We start from the raw sequence: 23,405 nt of genomic DNA on the forward strand, positions 1-23,405 counted from the left end.
TGTATCAAGTTGGGATACCAAGATTTTTAGGCAAAAAGCTCATTGTTTTATGCTCCAAACCAAAAGCATTTGTTCACCTAAACACATGGGGATCTAAATGGTGTTGTAGCACTAAATATGATATTGTAAGATGGTGCCTTTGTTTCCTTGGCTTTTCAGAACCTTTTCTAGACATTTAAATGTCTTCAGCTGAGGCAGAACCATCAGCGAACATTTGGAAGACAGAAAGGAAAGCAGAGGTGTTTAATCACAGGCTGAAGCCTGCTCTAAGGCAGGGACTGGCAAGCTTCCAAGAATGGTGCACCAGACAGTCCCCCTTTCTTCCTCAATTTAGAAGATTAAGCATGTTGGGAAATGTTGTTTTTCAAAGAGCCAAGATGTTGCCAACCTGCTTACCAGCAGTGTTCTGCCTCAAGCAAAGCAGATGCTTTCAGCTTCTACTGAGTCCAACCTGCCTCTGTGTTATCCAAAGTCTGACCATGCACCCCTTTACCACCCACTCCACAAGTTATGTACCCTGCCATAGCATCTGGCTCATGAGTTTGCTGAGTTTTGCCCAACATCTGAGAGAATAGGCATTAGTTGAAAAAGACAGCTCTGGAATGTTTTGGATAGCTAATCTCTCCCCTTTTCATATATCTGTAAGATCCAGGGAACTGGGTTCACAGAAATTCTGTGCTCATATTTTACGAGCAAAGATGTAGAAGAAACTTCATGATAGTGCAATGAATGAAATGAATACAATGTATTATATACAGTTTGTGCACTTCAATTTTATTATAAATGGCTATTAGGGAGACCTAGACTTTCAATAATTCTTTTCAGTTAAGTGCAGATTATAACTGATTGGTTTGGCACAAGAAGATAGTGCAAACTGGAAAAACTAAAATGGGACAAAAGACCTAATGTGGAGGCTGGACACATTTTTCTAAGGGGTTCAGAAATGCGAAAGTGGGACCATCTGTGCTCGCTTCTCTTGGGGTGTAACATCTGGAGGAGGGACTGCCTACAGCTGACAGTTGGAAGAATGAAAGGCGACAGGACTGGACTGCTTTAGGATGTTACATATGAGCAAAGTGAAACAAAGTTCTCCAGCATGTTTAGCAGCTTTTGTGTCATGTCCAATGGTCTTTTCCTTTATGTTCCTTTCTCCATTTGATCCCTTGACAATTTCTCAGCATATCTCACAGGCCTTTGCTCTCGAGCTTGTCTTGCAACACAAACTCTTCCTTTCTTTGGGCACTTTGCCTGCCGCTGGAATCCCTTGACAAGGCTAAAGATGAAGAAGGATGTCTGCCTTCTCTTTCCTCAGGTTTATCAAACGATTAGTAACATCCCTTCCTCTGCCGGCTGTGCCATGCAAGGTGCTAGGAGAACAGAGAAATCAAAGGAATAATAATTAAATTAATAAGTGTTAATAAAGCACTAGGTTCCTCATATTTTCAATCCCATTGCCCAACTGCCAAAATTCAACCTCTTACACTCTCTTAAGTTACAAAATACTCTCTTAAATTACAAAATCTCAAACATCAGACTTTTTCCCAAGTTGGGCTCTTGTTCCATATTGTAGCAATACCCTTTAACAAAACCATAAGAAAATGTATTTTTCTAGAAAAGGCCAGCATATTAAAAAAAAAAAATCACAAAAATTAATATTTCCATAATTATATCTTTAAAAAGCAGAGAAGTATTATTAAAGAAAGGCAAAATGATAACTGTAGAAAGGTACAGACAGTGCTGTACGTTCATACAATAGCTGCTTCTGGGAAAGAAATGCTACAAACACAGATGCCTGGGGAAAAGTGCATGACTAACATGCATACTCCTTATGAACACCAGCTGATAACCACAAACCATTTTCAAAATAAACCAAATTTTGAAAGCACGATGTATGCCTTTTTGTTGTTGTTGTTTAACAATAAAGTGTACAGCAAGGAAAAAAGCAAAAAGAAGAAAGCTGAAAACCTTTTACAGCTCCTGCAACCACAATCATTTACACTTAGAAAAAGCTCCTTAACCTCAACTGGTAAGTATGTTCAAATATTTTTATATACGTGAAGTTAAAAAACTTAAGGTATTAACCAGCTTTGGTCTCAGTTTCTCCTTTCCATTTTTACTTCACAAAACTAAGCCTTCCTGAGGTAGTGCCTGTATCAATTATCCATCCTGTTGTATCCTCATAAACTGGCAAGAAAGCACAAATGTGAGGCAGCAGCAATTGAAAAGTTGGAAAATTTAGCATAGACCAGTATCAGGACAGGGCTATATAGTGCCTTTGGCATCCACAGGAGTTTAACACAGTTGGTATGAACAAGCTTCTTCACAGATGTAGCCTGGCTGCAGTTTCAGCTGTACCATGAGAAAGGCAGAGCCTGTTTAGAGAACAACAGCAGCCTTGTGCACAAACTGCTGTACTAAAATCCATGGGATATTTCCACTACTTGGAAAAGGCACTTCCAAATTTACTTGAATCTGCACAAAAGAGTACAAATAAGAACATCATGTTTCTTTGTACTTACCAAATGAGGTTCCCTCTGCAGGACTGTCGATCTGTTTTCCTGGGAGGCATCGTATTTGATCTTTCACAAAAGAGTCTTGGCTGTCCAGGAAATTTCTCTTCTAGTTAGGGTCCATAAGTGCCTGTGTAGCTTCCAGCTGTGTTTGTGCTTTAGTCTGGGCACAATGTTCGCTACTCCAAGAGAGCCTCTGCCAAATTCAGTTCATCTCCATGCAGCACACATGTCATAGAAATGTTTTTCTGAAGGCTTTTGTATTTCGTGTTCTTACTAAATCTGCATCAGTTTTCTTGACTTTGATACACATCCCTGACTTATTCTCTCCTGAAGATCTGTTCAACTATCTAGTGCTGGGTGGTGACAGTGATCTCTTAGCTACTGGGAACATAACCTCAATATGACCACTTATCTTTTCACAGAGAGGGTCCAGGATCTTTGTTGGCAATGCAGGGGATGGAGGCTGCGGTCAGATTTAGAAGACTAATTTTTACAAAACCTGGATCTGCAGATGCTATTGGTATATCCCAATATCTAAAAAGGAGGAAGACAGCTGGTCTGGAGGATAGTAAAGCAGTGTGTACATAGAAAAGCTACTAAAGCAGTATCATGAACCTGGAATTGGCATCTGTTCACACTGATCTTATAGTGATGCGGCTTATTCTGAAACAGAGGTATGTCACTTCAAGGCAAATAAACTGTAGTTTGACAACACAAACTAACAGAATTTGTGAGGATACAGGTTCAGTTAGTATTAATCTTAAGTATAAAATCTTTCCAGTTTAGACCAGGAAATCAGTTTAACAGGTAAGATCCCAATTCTACAGACACTTAGGCACATGTTTAACTTTGGTTCATTACTAATTCATATCATTCATGTGAATGAAGATACTCACTTCTTTGAAGTTAAGCATAGGTATATATACATGACAAGCCAGATTACAAAAATGGAGAGAGAGTTGCAAAGACGTATTTTGAGCATGTCTAAGCATACAGTACTGAAATGTTACATCATTAAACAGCACATACCCAACAGAATCTGAGGGGGGCGCTGAGGGGTACGATCCAGATGCTGGGGTGGTCTCTCCTAAGGAGGCCTCCTCCTGTGGTATGGGGTGATGTTCAAAGAACTTGGAGACAAACAGCAAACTGTGAGCAAGAACAAAACAAAAACAACCTAACTTGTGCAAAACCCAGAAGCTTCACAATGCACTCAAAGATTAAACAAAATTATTTACTTGGCAAAGGATCAAATGATCATTCCTTAAAAATACCTTTGTGGAAAGTAAATTTTTAATCTTTTAGTTGAAATTGGAAACATCTGGTTCCTCAAGAATGCACAACTTACACCTGTATGTTGAGTATATGAACTTATATTTGCACTTATGCAGTGCCAGATGTCAAACAGATAAAACTATGTTATCGATAAGCACTGAGCACAAATTCTAGAGATGCTCAAGAAAACAGATGTAAATACCAACATAAGCAGAATTTAAATTTACTCATGGGGGAAACCCTAGAATTTAAAATGATTCCTTATACGAAAGTCTATTTAAAAGACTTAATAACCTCTGCTGAAACCAATCAAATAGAACACAGAGCCAGTTTACACCAGATCCTTAACCTACATCAAATTAACTATAATTAAATTCAAGAACACATGACTGTTTGGGACATTCTCCTTTTATGTTTCTGACCTAGGCATCAAACTCACTAATGGATTATTTTCAATCACTGTAAAACCAACTGCAATTTCACCACATTAAACTAGTGTCTCTTCACATTTTCTTCATGTTAAGAGAATAAACCTGTGTCTAAACCCACATCTAAACATTTAAACAGGGCTCTAGCCATCACATAATAAAGAACCAGTTTTGATTAAGAACAACAACTGTGAACAATGAGAAGCCTGTCTGATACAGTCAAGTGCTCAGCCACCCCATTCATGCTTCAAAGAAAGCATTTCACAGTCCAGCAAAAAAATATGAACTGGTTGTCTGAGTTAGCACAGAAAGAACATGAATTATGCGGCCTCACAAGAACAGGTCAACTCCTATGTTTTTTTCAGGCACCTCCTCTGACTTCCTGAATTACGGATTTAACACTGACAACGGTAAGCTTAATAAAAAGCTCAACTTTTAAAACCAATTGTGATTACTTACTCAAGTTGGTCATAATTAACACACATCAGTGGCACTTCTGTACTACAGCGCTGGTGAAATTTGTAGCCACATGTCTGGCACCGGAATCCCTGGAAAAGCAGCTTTCGACAAAAGTCGCAGAACGCTAACGTGAAGAATGTTTTTCGTACCTACGTTGTCAGAAATAATCATAATTAGAGTCCTTTTTAAGCCTAACATACGCTATTTGCTTTTACCTCCCTCAAACACACTTACAAGCCTCTTTACACTGGAGCTACAGTCTTATGTATCAAACACATTTACATAAAAGATTTGTCTCCTTTTTGAAAGAGTCTTCATGCATGAAATTTTTCTTTCAGCTATTTATTAGAATTCATGCTTCACTTAATTAGCAGTAAGAAAACCAGCACCTAACCTGAAGGAAAACACTGCACTGTTATCATGCTAGAGACAAACATTCAGAATTTAACTGGATACAACCCATAAAAACAAAAGCTGCTGAAATATTATCTCATCTTCTCATTTTTCCAGGAGCCAAATGATGTTTCTACCGGACACTCACAGGACTGGAAATACACATGACTTGTATATATGGCTTCTATATATGGTTACATAAATAGTTGTAGTTTTGATTATTGAATCTTAGAAACATTTAAAATCACGAAAGGGTGAACATGTATTACCCCCATATTATGGGGGGGGGAAATGATTTAGTTTCATTTTCAAATTTAGCAATACTCAGTATAAAACCACATTCTAGTTGTATTACTACATGTAGTAATGAAAATTTCAGAAGGATATAAAAAAAAAAAAAAAAAATGTTAAGCCTACTACACTTTCATCTAACTAGCCATAGCCAAACTAGCCTGTTGGAGTAAAATAGTTTAAACAGATTGCAAACACAATCTCAGGTTTGTATTTAAATAAAAGGTCCTTCTTGTCAATGTGACAAACGCTATTTCCAGGATTTTGTATGTAGCTGCACCAGTTCAGATGGATTCTGTTTAGCAGCTTCCGTTTACTTGGTGCCTTATCAGGTCAAAACATATTTGTGCACTAGCATCACTGATGATGTCAGCACTGCTCTGGGAATAGTTAGTTCATTAGTTAATTGCTGCTGCAGAGCCAGCAGGGAGGCCCAGAATACATTTTATAGATACAGCAATACAAAAATAGTAGTTTATTATTACAGCTCTGCAATGCAGTGCTGATTTAAACCCCCTACATTTATAGCTTTTAGAGGGTGTATTCCATCCAAATGTGAAAGTTTTAAGGGTGATCAAGTACTCTAACATCACTTACTTCGGTTACAATTCTATCTAATTCACTTAAGCTATCATGATTCAAAACTTCTTTTGCAACCCCTACTATTTTCCACAGATACAAAACATAATTCAGAGTTGTAACTTTGAATTTGAAACCACGAAGTTGATTTAACCCTACTCAACATCTGAAAAACCAGTACATACAAAATTGTGTGTTGTGAGTGGCACGTTCTCCAAGACTTCCACATGCAACTCCTCCCCCGTGAGCCACGAAATGTCAGTGTCCCAGCCAATTGGCTTCTTCTCTCTAAAATGTAAATAAGCCTTTATGAATAATAATAGTAATAATAATAATGGTAACAATAATAATAATGATAATAATAACAACAACAACAACAATAATAATAATAACAACACCTTTTTTATTAGCACCAGTGCAGGAGGTCTGCAAGGGCTGAAGATGTGAGATCAGGTAGAAAACTGAACTGCAGGGATTTGCTACCTAGTCTCCAGTGGCAGGAAACATTAAAAGCAGGACATTAAGCTCAGTGCTTACTGAGGAAAGCACACCTTCCCTGGCCAAACTGTATGAAAAAAACCACACTTTTTCCAATCAGCTTCAGTAGTGGCTGAATCCTTGGTTCCAAGGTGACAGGTAACTTTCTGATCAAATCAAATGCTTGTGAAAATACCTGTTCCATAAGAGTTCCAAAGAGATGGCTAACTTTGTGCATTAAGATAACCTACAAGCTGGAAATTATTTTGTTTCCCCAAGAAAAACTCTCTTCAGTTAAGAATTCACTATAACCCAGTCAAATAACCCCCAAAACTTAATGAAACCGATTTAATACTTGTTTGGTTAGCATGAGTTTGATTAATGAATCAGCTAGCAGTCTGTAAGTTCATATTACTCTACATTATGCCCATTCTTGAAGTTATTTAATCTTTTTCTAGGAGTCTGTTCTTTTTAGACATGTCTTCAAGGCACAAGTTGATTTAGTGCAAAGTATCCTATCATTCTGAACTTTGAAAACAACTTCCACAGTTCTTGGACAGAATCAGCCACACTGGGTAACTCCAAGAGAGATTTGATGAGCAAAAACCATCACACACAAACCATACCCATCTTGTATTCTGTAAACAGCACAGCACTCTGGAATAAGACCTCTCATCATCAGCGCTTTCTTTAGGCTGTCTCGGACTGTCACTCCACATCTTGCTGGAACCTAGAGGTCAAATAGAAAAGAAATTAATTCAAACAAGTACCAATTTATCCCCCCATACCGACACAAACATTGTGACCTCCAAATGGTAACCCCCACTTTTCATGATGTTTTACAGAATGCCAGGTAAGAGTTTCTCAAAATCTCTTTCTACTATGGACAATTTTATTGGTGAATAGTAAATAAGCGATTTAGCTCAGCTAGAAAGGAAACAAGCTTTACATTTCTACTAACATCTGGCATGAAATCTTGACCCAACTCCAAAAGTGACTTTCTAACTCTTCTCAACTTGAAGAAAGCGGAGACACAGCATGCACATAGCTAGTAACTACGTACTTCTACAAAAAGTTCAGTCCAAGCTGTAAAATTGAGGAAACATGCCAAGGAATTAAAATGAAAGAACTAACTTGGAGTGCACTCAAAAAAACATTATGATTAAATGTAAACATTTTATTTTCTATTTCTAGAAGAGAAGATAAGCATGCAAACAAGTAAAACAATCATCTGAGTCAGGCAGACCATTACCTCTCACTTTAACCTATATTTGCAACTCTACACTCACTTCCTATTGGGAAAACATACTCCTCTCTTCTGTTTCACTGTTTGAAAAGTTTAAATATCTAGCAGGATGGGAAGAACGGAGAAGCATATTAAAACTATCCAAACAAAGAAATGCAAACTTTGAAAAGTAAATGTATTTTCCTTGCCTCTATTCTAGTTGTAGGCATAGGAATAAGCATATCATCTCTAGGTATACCTGTGACTTACCAATGTATAGCGTCAAGCCATAAAAACAGAACAATACATAATCTGGTGATTAAGTGTAGTTAAGGTGTTGAGTATTACCCACTTACTATTTCTAGAACTCAAGAGTGAAAATCTGTAACACTTCAGGTGGTATACACACTGGGACATCTGCTGTAATCATGGACAGCACCTCAAACATGAATCAAAAGAAAAACCCACAGACTTAACTAACCAAAAAAGTCTGTCTGAACACCTGAGACTTAATTCTAACTTGCTAGTGGCCTAAGCCAGAGTCCTTGGTAGGCAAAAGCAGTCTCTTAATCAGCTTCAACTGGCTTTGGATTGGAGCCTAGTTTTTGCTCCTTGCACTTCAATTTCCATGGGTATTTAGGGGCCCTGTGTCCTACTTAAGGGTGACAGTGAGAAGCAGCAGTCTATTTCAAGTAGCTTTGTGAACACCACTTGAGGTTACGCTATATATTGCATTTCTAGAACTCCAACGTATGCTCTTCTGAGAAGAGACAAATTAAAGGATTATTTTGCTTCACAATCTTCCTCCTATTAATATGAAAGCACTTCTTACAGGATATTTGTGCATTTCATCTGGTCAACACTTAAACATCTAAAAAAGATAATTTCTACTAATTCTAAACCTCCTATAGCATGCTTCTTTACAGTCTAGATATTGAGCCTTAAGTGACTTTGTTTTATGCATTCCATTACTTCTTAATGCATCTTTTCATTATAACTTCTTCCCATCCTAGAAGTTAACACTGTGACTTTCACTCACTTGTAGGTCATTCCTCCAGCATAAAACATCCTTAATTGTTACTAATATCTGTCACTAGTATTAAGAGGGAGCCTGGGTGCACCTACTATTGTCAGTGTCATCAACAACTTTCCATTGTAAAACTCAGTCCTTTGTTACTCAAGTCTCTACCAAACTAGGATAGTTGGTTAATAGGGTCCTTCTGTGACCGGTACCCCCTGCTCCCAACCCCTGGCAATATGGTCAGCATAACCAGCATCATCTTCTGAGGCAAGCAGACATCTCTGTGACGAAGTGGGTCACGTATTCATTCTCTTTCCCCTCATTATCAGGCCCTAAAGGTCCTGTGAATGAGGTAGACAAACCAAAAAGATTTCTTCTTTCCCTCCTTTAGCCTCAAGGTTCCTGGGTGCAAGGCTGCCTATTCCATTCCTTGCTGGCCTTGAAGGTTCCAGGCACCCAGGGCCACCAGGTGGTGGTGGTGGTGGAGGTGGTGGCCCTGTCACAGAACAGGGAAGCTTAACAGCACCCAGAGCACTGTCTATAAAACCGAGCAGGTACTACACATAAGGCTGGAATTTGGACTGGGCCTGGTGCTGTACAGTGAGACCCAGGACCAGCCAGTTCCAGGTATGCCTCCACCATCCTTTGCTTCCTCTGAGGATTAAGGGAATGACTTGTATTCTTTTATATGAATTTTGAGTCCAGACTGTGATTGTTATATTGATACAGCAAATCACGTAGTAAAGATTTGGCTTGATCTGCAGAGAGTCCAGCTGATTAGATGTTATAATATAAATTCTGTATTTCCCCACTTATAAATTGTATAACACTGATTCTGATTTGTAGAAATTCTGTGCTATACTAATCACAATATCCTGTTAAGAAAATAAAGCTTTGAAATTAACGCTTTAATTGTAACTACAATTTAGTGCCATCATCATTTTGCCAATGATCCCTAAGAGAACTTGGTGTCCCCTCAGTGTCAGATGACAAGTTCTCCCTGCCTCCAACATACATATTTACAAATACGGAGTAAATATTTAAGAACTTGAGTAAAATCTGTGAGGATTTCAGAGGTGTGCTCCAACCCCACGCACGCACCAGGTCTAATGAGCGATTTCGATGGAGGAAACAAGTGTTCTTTGCCTTAAGGCTGTTTTTCCTGTAAGTACAGCTCCTGCTGGATTGAGGTAGAGCCTCCACAGACATGTCAGGTCTACCTTTCCAGCAACCTCACACCACTGATATCCACAGTGGAAGAAGAAATTCAGACACTGAGAGGATGACAGACAGACCTTGGAGGGGTGGGCAAATGAAGAGAGCCAGGAAAGCAGCTGGGCATGAAGGAGAAATGGGAGGAAAGAGGCAGGACAAACTTAATACTGACCAGGGAAAGCATGTGTATACCGGGAGAGAGCATCACCATCAAGCAGGACAGAGGGAAGACAGACTGAAGAGCTAAATGAGGCAGAGTGCAGAAAACAAAGAAACAATGAACTATCACGTAGGGGGAGCTGGGGAGGCAATCACATCCTGAATATGAAACTTTCATGCTGTGATTAGAAGAAAAGATGGCTCATTTTGGATAAGAAGCACCACAGGGAAGGGAGTGCCTATGAGAAGTGCTAGAACTGAGCACAGAAAGGGGAGAAAACTTCAAGACAGTAAGGACTAAAAGAAACCAGGTATTAAAATCTAGACCTGGGTGAAGGAACAGAACAGGACAAGCAGTGAAAGATGACTAACATTAAACAAGAGATGAAGAGAAAAAGTGAAGGAGCCTTGTACTCATTGGAAGATACTTTCTTCCTTCAGCACTGATCCTCCATAAAAGGTGACAACAGTACCCTCCAGTACCTCATGAAGCAAAGATCTGCATCAGGAACCTAGAAATTCCAGCTCTATTAATGAATTACACTGGTTTAAATAATGCCACTTCAGCTGATTTTTTTTCTTTTAATTTTGCTGAAAACAAAAAAGACTCATGAAGTTACAGGCTTCCTTTTAAGAGATTAATAAAATCATAAAGGCAAGCTCCCAAAATTTGGAAAGTATCAGTGAAGGTTGCCTACAGCAATGCAAGTGCATCAGGACTATGAAAAACATGCATTAAGCATCTTGCTCACTTATAATTTGCTATTTCTCAGTATTACTTCCCAAGACCCCTTAATTAAAGTCTGAGACGTATTTATGCAACTTGCAATTAGAAACATGGATAGAACATTTGTTCTCTTCACTGCCATTTGCAACAAGATCCAACTAAAAAAAACCCCCAAAAAAACAGTTAGGGAACTGTTTTGATTACTTTCAAAAATCACCAGGACCCTGAATCAGCATCACATTTAGCATGTTCTCTTACAGAACTCCTGAGCAGAGAAACATAAGGCTAAATTAAAAGAACTAAATACTAGAATAAATCCCTGTAGTACTGATTAATCATTTTCTCAGACTGGTACAGTACGGCCTATCACCATCTGTGCACGCAGCCCCTCCAGCACCCTCCTTCAGTCCCTATCAGCACCTGCTACAAAGCAGAAATCCCACCCTGCAAAGCATTCCCTCTACAATCCTCTCTTCCCCCCTCCCGCCCCTCTGCCCCCCATCCTCTTCTCACACTTAAATCACAGTAAAGCTAAAGAAAAATCCCACTCTGAGAAAGCGATTTGGAAAGTGACTCAATCTTAGGAAAGAAAACCAAACAAAGAACAAGTTCTTTTTTTTCCCTGCTAGCAGACAGGCTCCCTGAGGCAGGATTTTCAGGACAGCCTCCTACTCACCCCAGCTAGAAAGAGGGCTCCACAGCATGGGAGCATGGGGAGCAGGAACCCCGGCATGGTGCAGTCCCGCAGCCTGTTGAGCCCTTGGGTGCCTGCCGGGAGCCAGCAGCTCCAGCTCAGGAGGAGGCAGGCACCTGTGGGTGTATCAATCCCAGAGAGCATTGACAGGATTCCCACAGAACTTTTTAAGCAAATCACATCAGCATTTTTGACAGAATCGGTTCCTCATGAGACCCCACTGGCAGTCCTGTGTTCAGCTCTGGGGCCCTCAACATAAAGACATGGACTTGCTCAAGTGAGTCCAGAGGAGGTCATAAAGATGCTCATAGGGCTGGAGCACCTCTTCTATGGAGACAGCCTGAGAGAGCTGGGTTTGTTCAGCCTGGAGAAGACTCCAGGGAGACCTTGGAGCAGCTTCCAGTGCCTAAAGGGACCTACAAGAAATCTGGAGAGGGACTTTTTACAAGAGCATGTAGTGACAGGACAATGGGGAATGGCTTTAAACTGGATGAGGTGAGATCTAGATTAGATATTAGGGAGAAATTCTTCACTATGAGGGTGGTGAGGCACTGGCACAGGTTGCCCAGAGAAGCTGTGGCTGCCCCATCCCTGGCAGTGTTCAAGGTCAGGTTGGACATGGAGGCTTGGAGCAACCTGATCTAGTGGAAGGTGTCCCTGTCTGTGGCTGGGGGTTGGAACTGGATGAGCTTTAAAGTCCCTTTCAACACAAACCATTCTGTGATTGTGTGAAAAAATGAACCCTTGTGATTGTAATCCAGTAAACTGAACAAAATTTGCATCTTACTGAAACAAAGAATGCTTAACATTATTTCAAGCCCATTTTGCCCACATCCATGCACTATCTTTTGATCCCTCTAGTTTATAGCTAAGAATCTAAATATGTTTCATAACATTTACCACCTAGAAATCCATGCTACTGAATTGGGGGGATCTGTTCCTAAATTGTAATTGCTAAAGATTTTCTTTTAAAGTTACTTATATATGTAAGATTTGTAGATCAGAGAAGGTTTAGGTTTTTTTAACAATTTGAAAGCTGATTCAGCAAACAATTTTCAAACGAGAAAAGCATGGAAGAGTATGAGCTATATGATACCAAGGAACAGTAGAGAAGCTGCCAATAGAGACTGCAAGATGTGTTCAGTCTGTATCTTAATAATATGCCAGAGATGAAATTTGTTTGTGCATCTTGAATCAGGTGAGTAGTTATTCAGGAAAACACCAAACCACATGTTCAACTTTGCAAATGTGAAGTCCCAAGGAAACAAATGAAAATTATTACAGATTCCAAAAATTCTCTAAGCAGAGTCTTACTACCTAGACAGATCAAACACAACTATAGCACTTAATTTCCTCTTTTCTTTCAATCATGTAAACTATTTCTATCAACAATAAGTATTCATAACAAATTGCTGATATATATATTTAGTAGTGCAGCCACACACATTTAAGCAGTGCATAATAAACCATTTATTTCTGTAAATCAGGTCATTCTCAATTCAGTAAGAAATTCAGGGCTACATCCCTAAATAACTCTTACATCACTTTTCTAACATCAGAGCAGAAACTGGCATAGTCTCAGTAAGTTAAACACACCTCCTTACACCCGTGCAGTTTCTAGTATCTTACAGCAATAAAGAGACTGAAGAGTCTGAGAAGCACTTCAGAAATCAACATAAAGGTATTCTCCAAAAGTGGAGAGGCTGGACAGCTCTGAGTATCTAGTGTTACACTTCCCACAGTTAGTCAGCTGGTTCAATTCTTTCCTCAGCCTTGCACTGCAGTTCAGCTCGCTTTAGACAAGTGGTATGTATGCATGTATGCATGCATGGTATGAGTAACATACCTCAGAGCTTCAGAAAAATTCTAGACAGCTAAACAGAGTACTTGGTGCAATACCGAGGACTTTCCTAGTAGTATGGATTTTGAACTACCACTTTAAAGTACTGATTTACTTACCTTAACACATACACCTTGAAAGACCACTTTCCCCTGCCCCAGTACTTATATGACTCAAAAATGCCAGCAACATGCTCACAGAATTCAGTGGTTTGGGACAGAAATAAGCTAAGCTGTCTTTTTGCCAAGTAACTAGTTTTGCCTTCCAATGTGTTAGGTTTTCTGGTAAGAAATCCAAACATGAGATCCATGTTTAGTTTCTCATCTTAGGTGTGAAGGACAAATGTTTAACCAAATCAGCCACTTTCCAGGAGAAAGCAGCATTTAAGAATATACGTTCTTAATGGAGCACGTTAGTAAGACAAATGGGAGACAATTCCACCACATTAAATCTTGCTTCCAAGGGAAGTTGAACAGAATTTACTCATTTTACAAAGCTGTTACCATTCCAGTAAATGCATCCCATTTAACTTGCAAAGACATCAGTTACCAGCACCCACTCACATCTCCAACGCAATCAAGGGGTACTCATTTGTAGAACACAATGGACTCATTTATGTCAAGAGTATACCATCACTAAACCACACTGGATCAAACCTGCTGTGCCTAGTCAACAGCAGCCTCCATGCTCCACCTTTTGAGGGACAGCTCCCAAACCGCATTCAGAAGAGCACTGGTCATTGTTAAAGTGATAGTAGACCCACTAATAAAAGAAAAAAAAAAAAGTGTGGAAAATACGGCTTTAGACTTCAGACTTGAAAGAGATGCTCATCGAGAAAAATATCCATGGCCACTCTATGTGAATCAAAACCCAGAACCTTTAAGTCTTCTGTTCAAGTGACAGAATGGTCAGCTGGCTGCTCTCCAAACCAAAACACAAACACATTAGAAATTTAAGATAAAAATACTTCAAACAACTCTCATAGGCCAGATCCACTTTAGTAGTATCCTGTCTCAGATCATCACACTCCAAATACTTTAAGGGCAGGGAAGCAAGAAATTGTACTGCAGAAGGGCTACAAATTCACATCCCTCTCTAAACTGTTCCAACTGATCCTAAAAACAAATAGATACTTTCATCTCCAGGTAGTATACACATTCTCTACAAATATTAAAGCTTTGGTTGGCTAGTTTGCTTAAGCAACACAAGAAGCCATGAATTTAAGCATGACTTACCAACATTAAATTAAAATATTTCTTCTTATTCTTTTCAGATTTGTGACTTGCATTCTACTTCACCAAGTGCCTGCCTAGAACATCATAAGGTAAAGAAAACACATGCCAAAGAGTATTTTCCTCTATCATTCATTACTTTCTACAGACAGACTTTCCATCTCTTTGGAAATCCCTAAGCTCTCTCTACTTCAGGAACACTCTTAAAAAGCAGCAATCAATGCTGCACGAGGCATTCCAGATGACAAGTCATTTTATAATAGCAAGCTTTCAATATTGTTTGACTTTGCAATCTAAGACTGTGCGTCAATAAAATTGAAGTAGATTAAATTACTCTCTTCAACACATACTACTTTGAATTTATCCAACATCGAGTTTAGCCTGTGTGGTGCGTTAACCCTGGCAAGCAGCTAAGCACCACCCAGCTGCTTCCTCACTCAGTAGGATGGGAGAATTGGAAGGATGAAAGCAAGAAAACTCCTGGGTCGAGATAAAGACAATTTAGTAAGTGAAGGGAAAAAAAGAAAGGAAAATAAAAAAGAATTCCTAGTGATTCAGAAGCAATCACTCACGACCAGCTGATGAGCAATAGCTACTATGGAAAAAAAACTCCCTTCTGTTTTATCGCAGAGGATGATGTTATATGCAATGAAATATCCCTTTGGTCAGTTGGGAACAGCTGTCCCCACTGTGGCCGCTCCTCAACTTATTTGCTGGAGGGGCAGTGGGTAATGGGGAAGGCCCTGACCCTGGGCAAGCACTGCTCAGAAATCAGCACTGTTTTGGTCATCAGTCTAAAGCAGAACTATAGGAGCTGCTGTGAAGAAAATTAACTCCACTCAAGCCAGATCCTGATACTGTCTGCTGTAGCACTGCTGCTCCCCTTGTTTCACTAAATTCCCCCCAAGGACACATTCTTCAGGCTTTTCTAAACACGAAAGGATTACTCATAGTAACTTGTAAGGCCTATTTCACTGTACAACTCCTGTAATGCAATAAAATTTCATGTGCTTATTGATAGCCTAAAGGAGGTCTTCCATAGTTAAATTTCTTCCCAATGAAAACTGGTAACTTATCTCTAATTTGATTTTGCCTTTCAGCAATAGGATAGGTAGGCCAGTAACTCTCCCAGACGATCCAAGTATTTAAAAAACCCCAAGCTATCAAGTGAGTTTTACTTAAAAGGAAACAACCTGTTCATATGATGCATAAAATTCCAAAGCATGCAGATAGATTTAAGCAAGCATCCATTAGCACAGGCTACAAGTAAACTCCATTTCTGCTGCGTGTTTGAAATGACATAGGAATTTTTAAATTGTTTTTGATTAGAAAAACCTAAATCATGTTAAACCAGGTGTGCAATTAAAAACAAGAAAATAGTTTATGCACCTGCCTGAACATCCCTTCTCTGAATTTTCCTGATATTGACAGGTGAAACTGGTAGGTCAGCCTGAATGCCTACAGAAATCCAGTGCTTACTGCTCAGGAAGCTTGAGGCACAAGCTCACAGCATAAACTGTGGAAAGCACAATGCAAATCTTAAGTCAAAAGAAATGCATTGAGTACCAGATTTAAAGGCAGAACATTGGAAGGATCCCAGTTGTGCACACATGATGGACTAATTTATGCAAAGAATTTAGGTAGGGTAAAAATATCTGATTCTTCCAGTCTTCATGACTGCAGAGAAGACCACATGATTGCTTGCCTAATTAAAAGGCATGTACTAATTAACCAAGGTGTGACAAGGGTGAGAAACCTGAAATAGGTGCTGTCCCCATGCAAAGCATTCACAATCCTGGTTAGTTTCAATAAGCCTTAAAAATACAACTTCTCCCTTTAAAAAAAAACCCTGTCTCACATTTGCAGTTTGAGAACTTCTATTAACTTTCTAATATGTGTGTAATTCTGACACTTACATGAAGCATACCCACACATGAAAGTGGAGAAGAGCTTCACTGGCCCAAATTTATGCTGAGTTTTTACACAACTCACCTCTAACTACTCTTAAAGAAGAAACAAAGGATAAGTAAACCCCACACATCTATAGTTGAATATAGAAGGGAAATAAAAAAAACAACAAAACAGAACAACAAAATAACAAACAAAAACCAAAACCCTCAGATATTTCTTTTGGTTTAGAAACTGCCATAGGAAGTTTTTAGACCTCACAGTGCGTAAAAACACACAATTATCTGATCCTATCCAGAATGCACACACATCTGAAATACTTGGAGGCCACCGAGCCTTTCGAAAGTCCCAAAGCAGGAACAGCACTTGCTATTCTTCCTCCCCTCCTCCACCATCTACTCAGACCACTACTGAACAGAACTGAAATTCAAAATGACCAAATCCACTCCTTGCTTCATGCTCAGAAAAGACAGCAAGTGCTGGAGCTGCAAAAGGTCCCACTATAAACTTCCTGAGCAGCACAGCAGACTGCTTACCACCCTTACAGCCACTCCACTAAGAAGGCCAGAAGACACAAAGCAAACAATTTCCTCTAGAAGCTAGTAGTGTGTGGCAGGCAGCAGCAGGCTATGTACAGATTAAGAGCAACTTCTACCTTTTTACACTCTATTGTTCAGGATGGCTAACTTGCTTTCAGACTGTTTCTTCCCACACTCTAAGTACTTGGCTGGAAGAGATTTCTTAGGTAATCAAAATCCTTTAAGGCTGCTAATATTAAGCAAGACATATATATGATCTTGTTCATAAAGAACTTGAGTTAGAAGCATCCCTATCACATTCTCTTGTTTCCTATTAAACTTCATGTTCTGGTTTTAGCTGGGATTGAGTTATTTGTCTTCCTAGTAGATGGCGCAGTGCTGTGTTTCAGGTTTAGCGCGAGAACAATGCTGATAAGCAACAACTAAAACATCAGTGTGTTAAGCAATTCTTACCCCGATCAAGGACGTTTTCAGTCTCATGCTCTGCCAGTAGGGAGGGGCACAAGAAGCCAGGAGGAAGCAGAGGCAGGACACCTGACCCAAACTAGCCAAAGGGGTATTCCATACCACAGCATGTCATGCCCAGTATATAAACAGGGGGCAGTTACCTGGAAGGGCAGATTGCTGCTTTGGTCAGGCTGGGTATCGGTCAGTGGGTGGTGAGCAATTGTATTGGGCATCACTTGTGTTTACTGTTTGCAGGTTTTCCCTTTTCTCTCCTCCCCCCGCCCCTTCCCCTTTTGGGTTTACATTTTCTCCCTTTGTTATTTCCCTTATCATTACTACTAGTAGTAGTATCTTGTACTTCAGTTATTGGACTGTTCCTATCGTGGGTTTTACATTCTTTCGATTCTCCTCCTTGTCCTGCCTGGAGAGGGGGGAAGAAACAGGGGAGCGAGCGAGCAGCTGCCTGGTTCTGAGTTACTGGCTGGGCTTAAACTATGACACTTCACTACATCGGAAATGCAGTATTGTTCCCCTGTGTAGTTTTTACTAGTTTTAGCTATTTGTTTTTGTACCAGGTCTTGTATTAAATGGCTTTTCTCAGAAGCCTTTATTTCCTTCAGTATAAGAAGGAAAATAAGTGTTTGTACATTAGTAAGTACAAGAGAGCTAGCATGTGGTAGATTTAAAGATCAACACAGAATATGATTACTCACACCACATAAAATCATGCTTGTGGAATTCCATACCACAAGACACAGATTTCTAGTATCCATAGCGCAGGTTTAATAGAGACTGGACAGAGGGTTTCCAGTTAGAAAACACTTAAACTTACAAAATTCCTGAGTGACAAATAGCTCACATTTAGAAGAGGGCTCAGAGAAAATACTGTATGTGCCTATCCTATTCTTCTACTCTTTCACTGTAATAGAGACACTACGGATACGTCCACAAAACATATGTTCTATCCAAGGTTTCAGAACACTTTCCTGCAAAGGCTCAGCCACAACTTATGTGCCACAAGAAACCTGTCTAAAGGTCTATGGGAACCAAGCAATCTAACAGCTGACTTTCCTAAATAATTCTAAGTGTTCTGTCAACTTTTACACAGAAAGGCAAAAATCAGAACAGTCCTTGCAATTGGGAATGGGCATTTTTTCCTTATCCCAAGCCTACCTGTTTAAAACTGGCAGCACTGAAGACATGCAAAAGATACTTTACCCAGGTGCTCAAAAAACATCCCCCTAAACACTCAAAGAAGGAGAAAAAATAAAAATAACCACACAACTAGAAGCAATGCCCCAAAAGGCTTAAATCTTGTCCTATATACAAGTACCATATTCCTGTAATCTTTACACTTGGAGAAAGCCATTTATACTCATCGCCTTCAGTTCAACTTTTCTCACTGTTTTCTGCCTCTTACATTAAACTGAGGTTATCCTCTTTAATGGCTTTTTCCCATACCTCTGGATCACTTGCTAATCCTCGTGCTCCTTGATTTACCACCCCTTCCCAACAACCAGCTATGTATCTCCTCCTGTTTATTTGTATGAGTGTCATATTTTTCTTTTCTCTTTTTGCTGGCACCTTCTAACATAAAAATCACATCATTTGAAAAAAAAAAAAAACAAACAAAAAACCAAAAAACAACCAACCAAACACCCTAGTCCACAACACAATTATCTAAGGATTCCACAAGGCTGCATTTTCTTCTGGCTCCATGTACTCTCTCAGAAATCTCACCAGTAAATGTAAACTTTGCTTTTATGCTGACACACTATCATCTACTTCCCATTCTAGACTATCTCCCTCCCACCATACCCAAGTCTCAGCATCTGACAATCTCTTGGACTTCTAGCAGCCAGCTCAAGTTCTTACATCACTCTCCCATCCAAAAGCTCTCCCTTAATTAGGAGATTTGTTACTATGCTCCCCACAGCCATTTAGATTCCTAATCCAAATAAGCTCTGAACTAATTTTTCCTGAAATTCTGCCACCCACAGTTTGGATAAGTCTCATCATTTTGTTCTGCAAAACAACTGATGGCCTCAGGTAGAATTTAACCATCTTGCATTTTTATTAGTTCAACGTTCTTCTCTCTGGCCTAGAACACAACAAAACAAACCCACCCGCACAGATTTATCCTGGTCATATCTGTGCAGAATGCTTCTTTCAAAGGACATTTAACTTGCCAGTTGAACCATGCCACTGAGGAAAGAGGAAGTACACGTATTTCAGACATTTATCTCTCTGCATTATAGGGCATAAACATTTTCCCCCAGCAGAAAACAGGGAATAATCTCTTTTTTTAAGAGATTGTTCAGTGAAGGAAATGTCCCTTCCTCCCTTCCCAGACTGACTGGAGAAGGAAAACAATCTTCTATTTCTGATGCTACAAATTCACTGATCCCACTTCAACTAACCAAGATAGCTACTTGGTTTTGCTTTCAAAAAAAGTTATCTTCTAATCCTGCTCTGTCACTGGCTCAACCAAGATGCCAACTTCCAGCTGCTACAGGTCAGAGGCAGTAGGGTCTACCACATACCGGCTAGGCTTCTAAGGAAGCACCTATTCACCTTTTCCTACATTAGGAAAAACTTTATCCATCACTGTGCTTTACCATGACACGTACAAAGAAACTTGACATTAGCTACCTTAAATATGCACCAAAATGACTTACACTGATCAATATGGTCTCAATTCTTTGTACTCCATCAGTTTCCTCACATTTCATTTCTAACCAGAGCCAACTCAAACAGATGTATTTGCCTGATCCTACACACAAACAATACTACTAATAAACAAAAAATGTAGACAGCTCTCAAGCAACAAGGCAGTTGCTAGTCAAAAATGTAAGCATCTCCCCTCCTCCCCATTTCCTGCATTTTTAACAGTTCTAAACAAAAAGCAGAAGGCTGTTGTAGTACTTGGGACTGCTTCAGAGTACGATCAAAGATAAATAAGGAGGTTGGTTCTCCGTTACCAACTTAATTCCACTCACTTTAAGAGAGGATGGTGAAGCACTGGAACAGGCTGCCCAAACAAGTGGTAAATGCTCCAATCCTGGCAGTGTTCAAGGCCAGGCTGGACAGAGCCTTGGGTGACATGGTTTGGTGTGAGGTGTCCCTCCCCATGGCAGGGGGGGTTGGAACTAGATGAGATCTTGAGGTCCTTTCCAACCCAAATGATTCTACAATTCTAAGTCAGTTTAAGAACTGTCATTGCGTTCCCAGATGAAAATAAAGACTCCCTAATATATGACAAGATTTCTCCCATCCTGAAGTGGGTCTGTGGTTGGAAGTAGAGACTGAAAAAATTATTGTGATATTAAGTAAGATTTCTTTCAGAAGTTAAGGTTGAAAAGCAGTTAAGGTTGGAGTGGGGGAAACTTGTTGCAACACTGCAACTTTCACAACACCTCTCTCCTCCCAGCTACATGCCTGGTTGTAAGGACACATTTTATCCACACTTTAACAGCCATATGGAATGGCGAATTGGATGGGGGATGAGGCCCCAATGGCAGGTACCATGTATTTTCACAAGCAGTCTCCTTCCTGCTTCAAACCATCACATCAGAAACTATCTTGTATACTTGGAAACCCTAAACTACCATCATGGCTACATAAGCAAAGAGCACATTTAATAGCACAAGTAAGACGCAACAGGTCTGGTTTTAAAGCCAGAGGTTATGAAGGAAGACTAAGATGCAAGCAGTGTGTTGCACTTCTCTATCCATTGAGACTATGAAGGAAGTCTACCATAGCAAGTAATCTTAGTGTTCACTGAAAACTGCTGGGTCCTTTTTAGGCTAGTAGCCTAGTACCTGACTACTGGCAGTTAAACCTGCACTGTAACCTGCAATTCCTTCTGAACTGCAGTTGCTTCTGAAACTTCCTTAGTTTTCAATAGACTACGTGTAGGATTAATAAATACTGAAACAGAGTAAATACATTAAGAGTCACTGTACAAGAAATTCCTGGCGTTCTCTATAAGATGAGCACTGCTTCAAGTTTCAGAGAAACAAACTTCAGCTCCAAGGCCACTAACCCCAACACTCAAGAGTTCCAATAAGCACCATTTCCCAGCTCTAAACCAGAGATAATTTACTAAGTCTGTTAAAAAAAAAAGGTCAACTTAGTAACGCAACTAGATCTAAGCGGTGTGTAAAACTAAAGCTAAAAGAAGTCAGCTCACTCCCTGAGCCGAAGCTGAACCATTAATTTGCAGTACCTGCTGACCAGACCTGAGTATGTATTTCCAATTTACACACAAACAATACTACTAAAATTCTAAATTTTGAGGTATCTTCATTGTTGTAGAACTCCCGAAAGTCTTGTATTGTGTATTGCTGGTGTAATGCACATCTTTGTTAACACATCTGTGTTAATCCTCTAGACACCATTCAACAGATCAAAACAACTGAATGTGGCATAGTAATTGTGACACCTCTTTAACCTCCAACACAGGTATTTTTTCAGCTCCTAAATTAACTTTTGTATACAGAAGGAGAGAGATACAGGAAATACTGAGGTTACAAGTATGTGAATAGAATCTGACTCACCACCGTCCTTTGCTTATTGGGCAGGAAGACTCTAACAATAGGCTTCTGTGGAGACTTGGGGTTATTCCGTGACATATCAGCAGGGTTTTGATAAACTGAAAGGGATGAAGGTGCTACAGAGAGACTAGAGGAGGAAGATGATGCAACTGTGTCTGTTGAAGCTGAACTGGAGACAGAGAAATCAGTTCCGTTCCCCATGGATTCCAATAACTGCTGTTCTCTCTGTTGTAGAGCATCTAGTTTGCTGGTGTACTCTTCATAGGCCTGTGAAGGAAGAGTAGGTATTTTAATGATGCAGTAGCCTCACACAAAAACAGAAATCCAAATCAGAATGAACAAGCAACAAAACACATTCTAAAGTAATTCAAATTTCCCAGCAATACGAAAAAAGTTATCTGGTGAAATTTTTCAGTAGGGTACAAAGAAGAAATGGCTTTCAATTCTTTATGCTAAACCTTCTGAACCAACAAAGAAGTATTTAATAGAAAAAACAAGTAACTGGATAAAAGAAACTATAAGTCACAGTTTCAAAGCACCTGCACTAAACAGTCTAATTCAAAACCAGTTTGAGGACCACAGCAGCCTTTAACAAATGTTGTCAGCTGCATTGCTGAATTACTGTGCTATAGCTAAGTTTATCATTCTGTTGGAATGACATCTAAATACATCTAATACATCTAATGTAATGAATGAAAGTTGAAATCTGCTTTTTACCATCTGCATCTGAGCTCACCTAGTTCACTGTTCACCATTCTTCACCTCTGGCACTATCCTTTCATACCAGATAGTACAAAATACTTTCCTTCAGTTAGAGCACAGCTAAGTTTGCCCTTAGTAATATATGTTTGCCCTGTTACAAAGTAATCCATAAACATGTAACAGCGATTCTTGGAAAGAATGTAACATCTGTATGAGATTAATTTGATTTTCCACGAAGTTTTAAAACTTGATTGCACACTGACCAAGTTTCTTAAATAAACACATATTCAGTAATATTAAATTTGCCCATAAGTTTTTATTAAATGTCACCAAGCTAAACATTATTGCCAAGCTCTGTACTGCAAATACATAATCGGTATGTATTTTTATTTAAAGGTTGTTTCCACCAACTTCGTCTTTATAACAAGAAAATTTTGATCTGTATAAATGTATCAGAATTACTTCTTCAGCATATAAGTTAGCAGAGAGTATCTTAAAAAAATCTGAATCAGTTAAGGAACATGTGCTTCATGCTACATAAGCATGTCAATGTTAACCAAGGACGTGTTAGACCCTTACAGACATGAGGAAACAAAGATCTTGCAAACCCAGTATCTAAGCAGCAGGGAACAGAATTTTCTACTTAGTTCTCCAGCAAGACCAAGATCTACACCAAGCTGCTTTACATATTTTCAATGCCACAAAGGATACTTCTGATAGGGAAA

The 23,405-nt window shown here is 39.4% G+C and overlaps 1 protein-coding gene across 2 annotated transcripts in view; it reads right to left on the reverse strand.

Annotated features, from left to right (window-relative positions):
- The window catches only part of BRAF (B-Raf proto-oncogene, serine/threonine kinase), a 60,171-nt gene that overhangs the window by 27,420 nt on the left and 9,346 nt on the right, over positions 1-23,405 (reverse strand). For both annotated transcript variants that reach the window (XM_010013821.1, XM_010013820.1), the window contains exons 2-6: positions 21,982-22,245; positions 7,042-7,145; positions 6,124-6,226; positions 4,676-4,824; positions 3,543-3,662 (exon numbers count right to left, since the gene is read on the reverse strand). In XM_010013821.1, the coding sequence (XP_010012123.1) occupies positions 3,543-3,662; positions 4,676-4,824; positions 6,124-6,226; positions 7,042-7,145; positions 21,982-22,245 (740 nt within the window). The remainder of the gene's footprint in view (positions 1-3,542; positions 3,663-4,675; positions 4,825-6,123; positions 6,227-7,041; positions 7,146-21,981; positions 22,246-23,405) is intronic.

This window comes from Nestor notabilis, unplaced genomic scaffold, assembly GCF_000696875.1.
Source record: "Nestor notabilis isolate BGI_N333 unplaced genomic scaffold, ASM69687v1 scaffold12144, whole genome shotgun sequence".
Lineage (NCBI taxonomy): Eukaryota > Metazoa > Chordata > Aves > Psittaciformes > Psittacidae > Nestor > Nestor notabilis.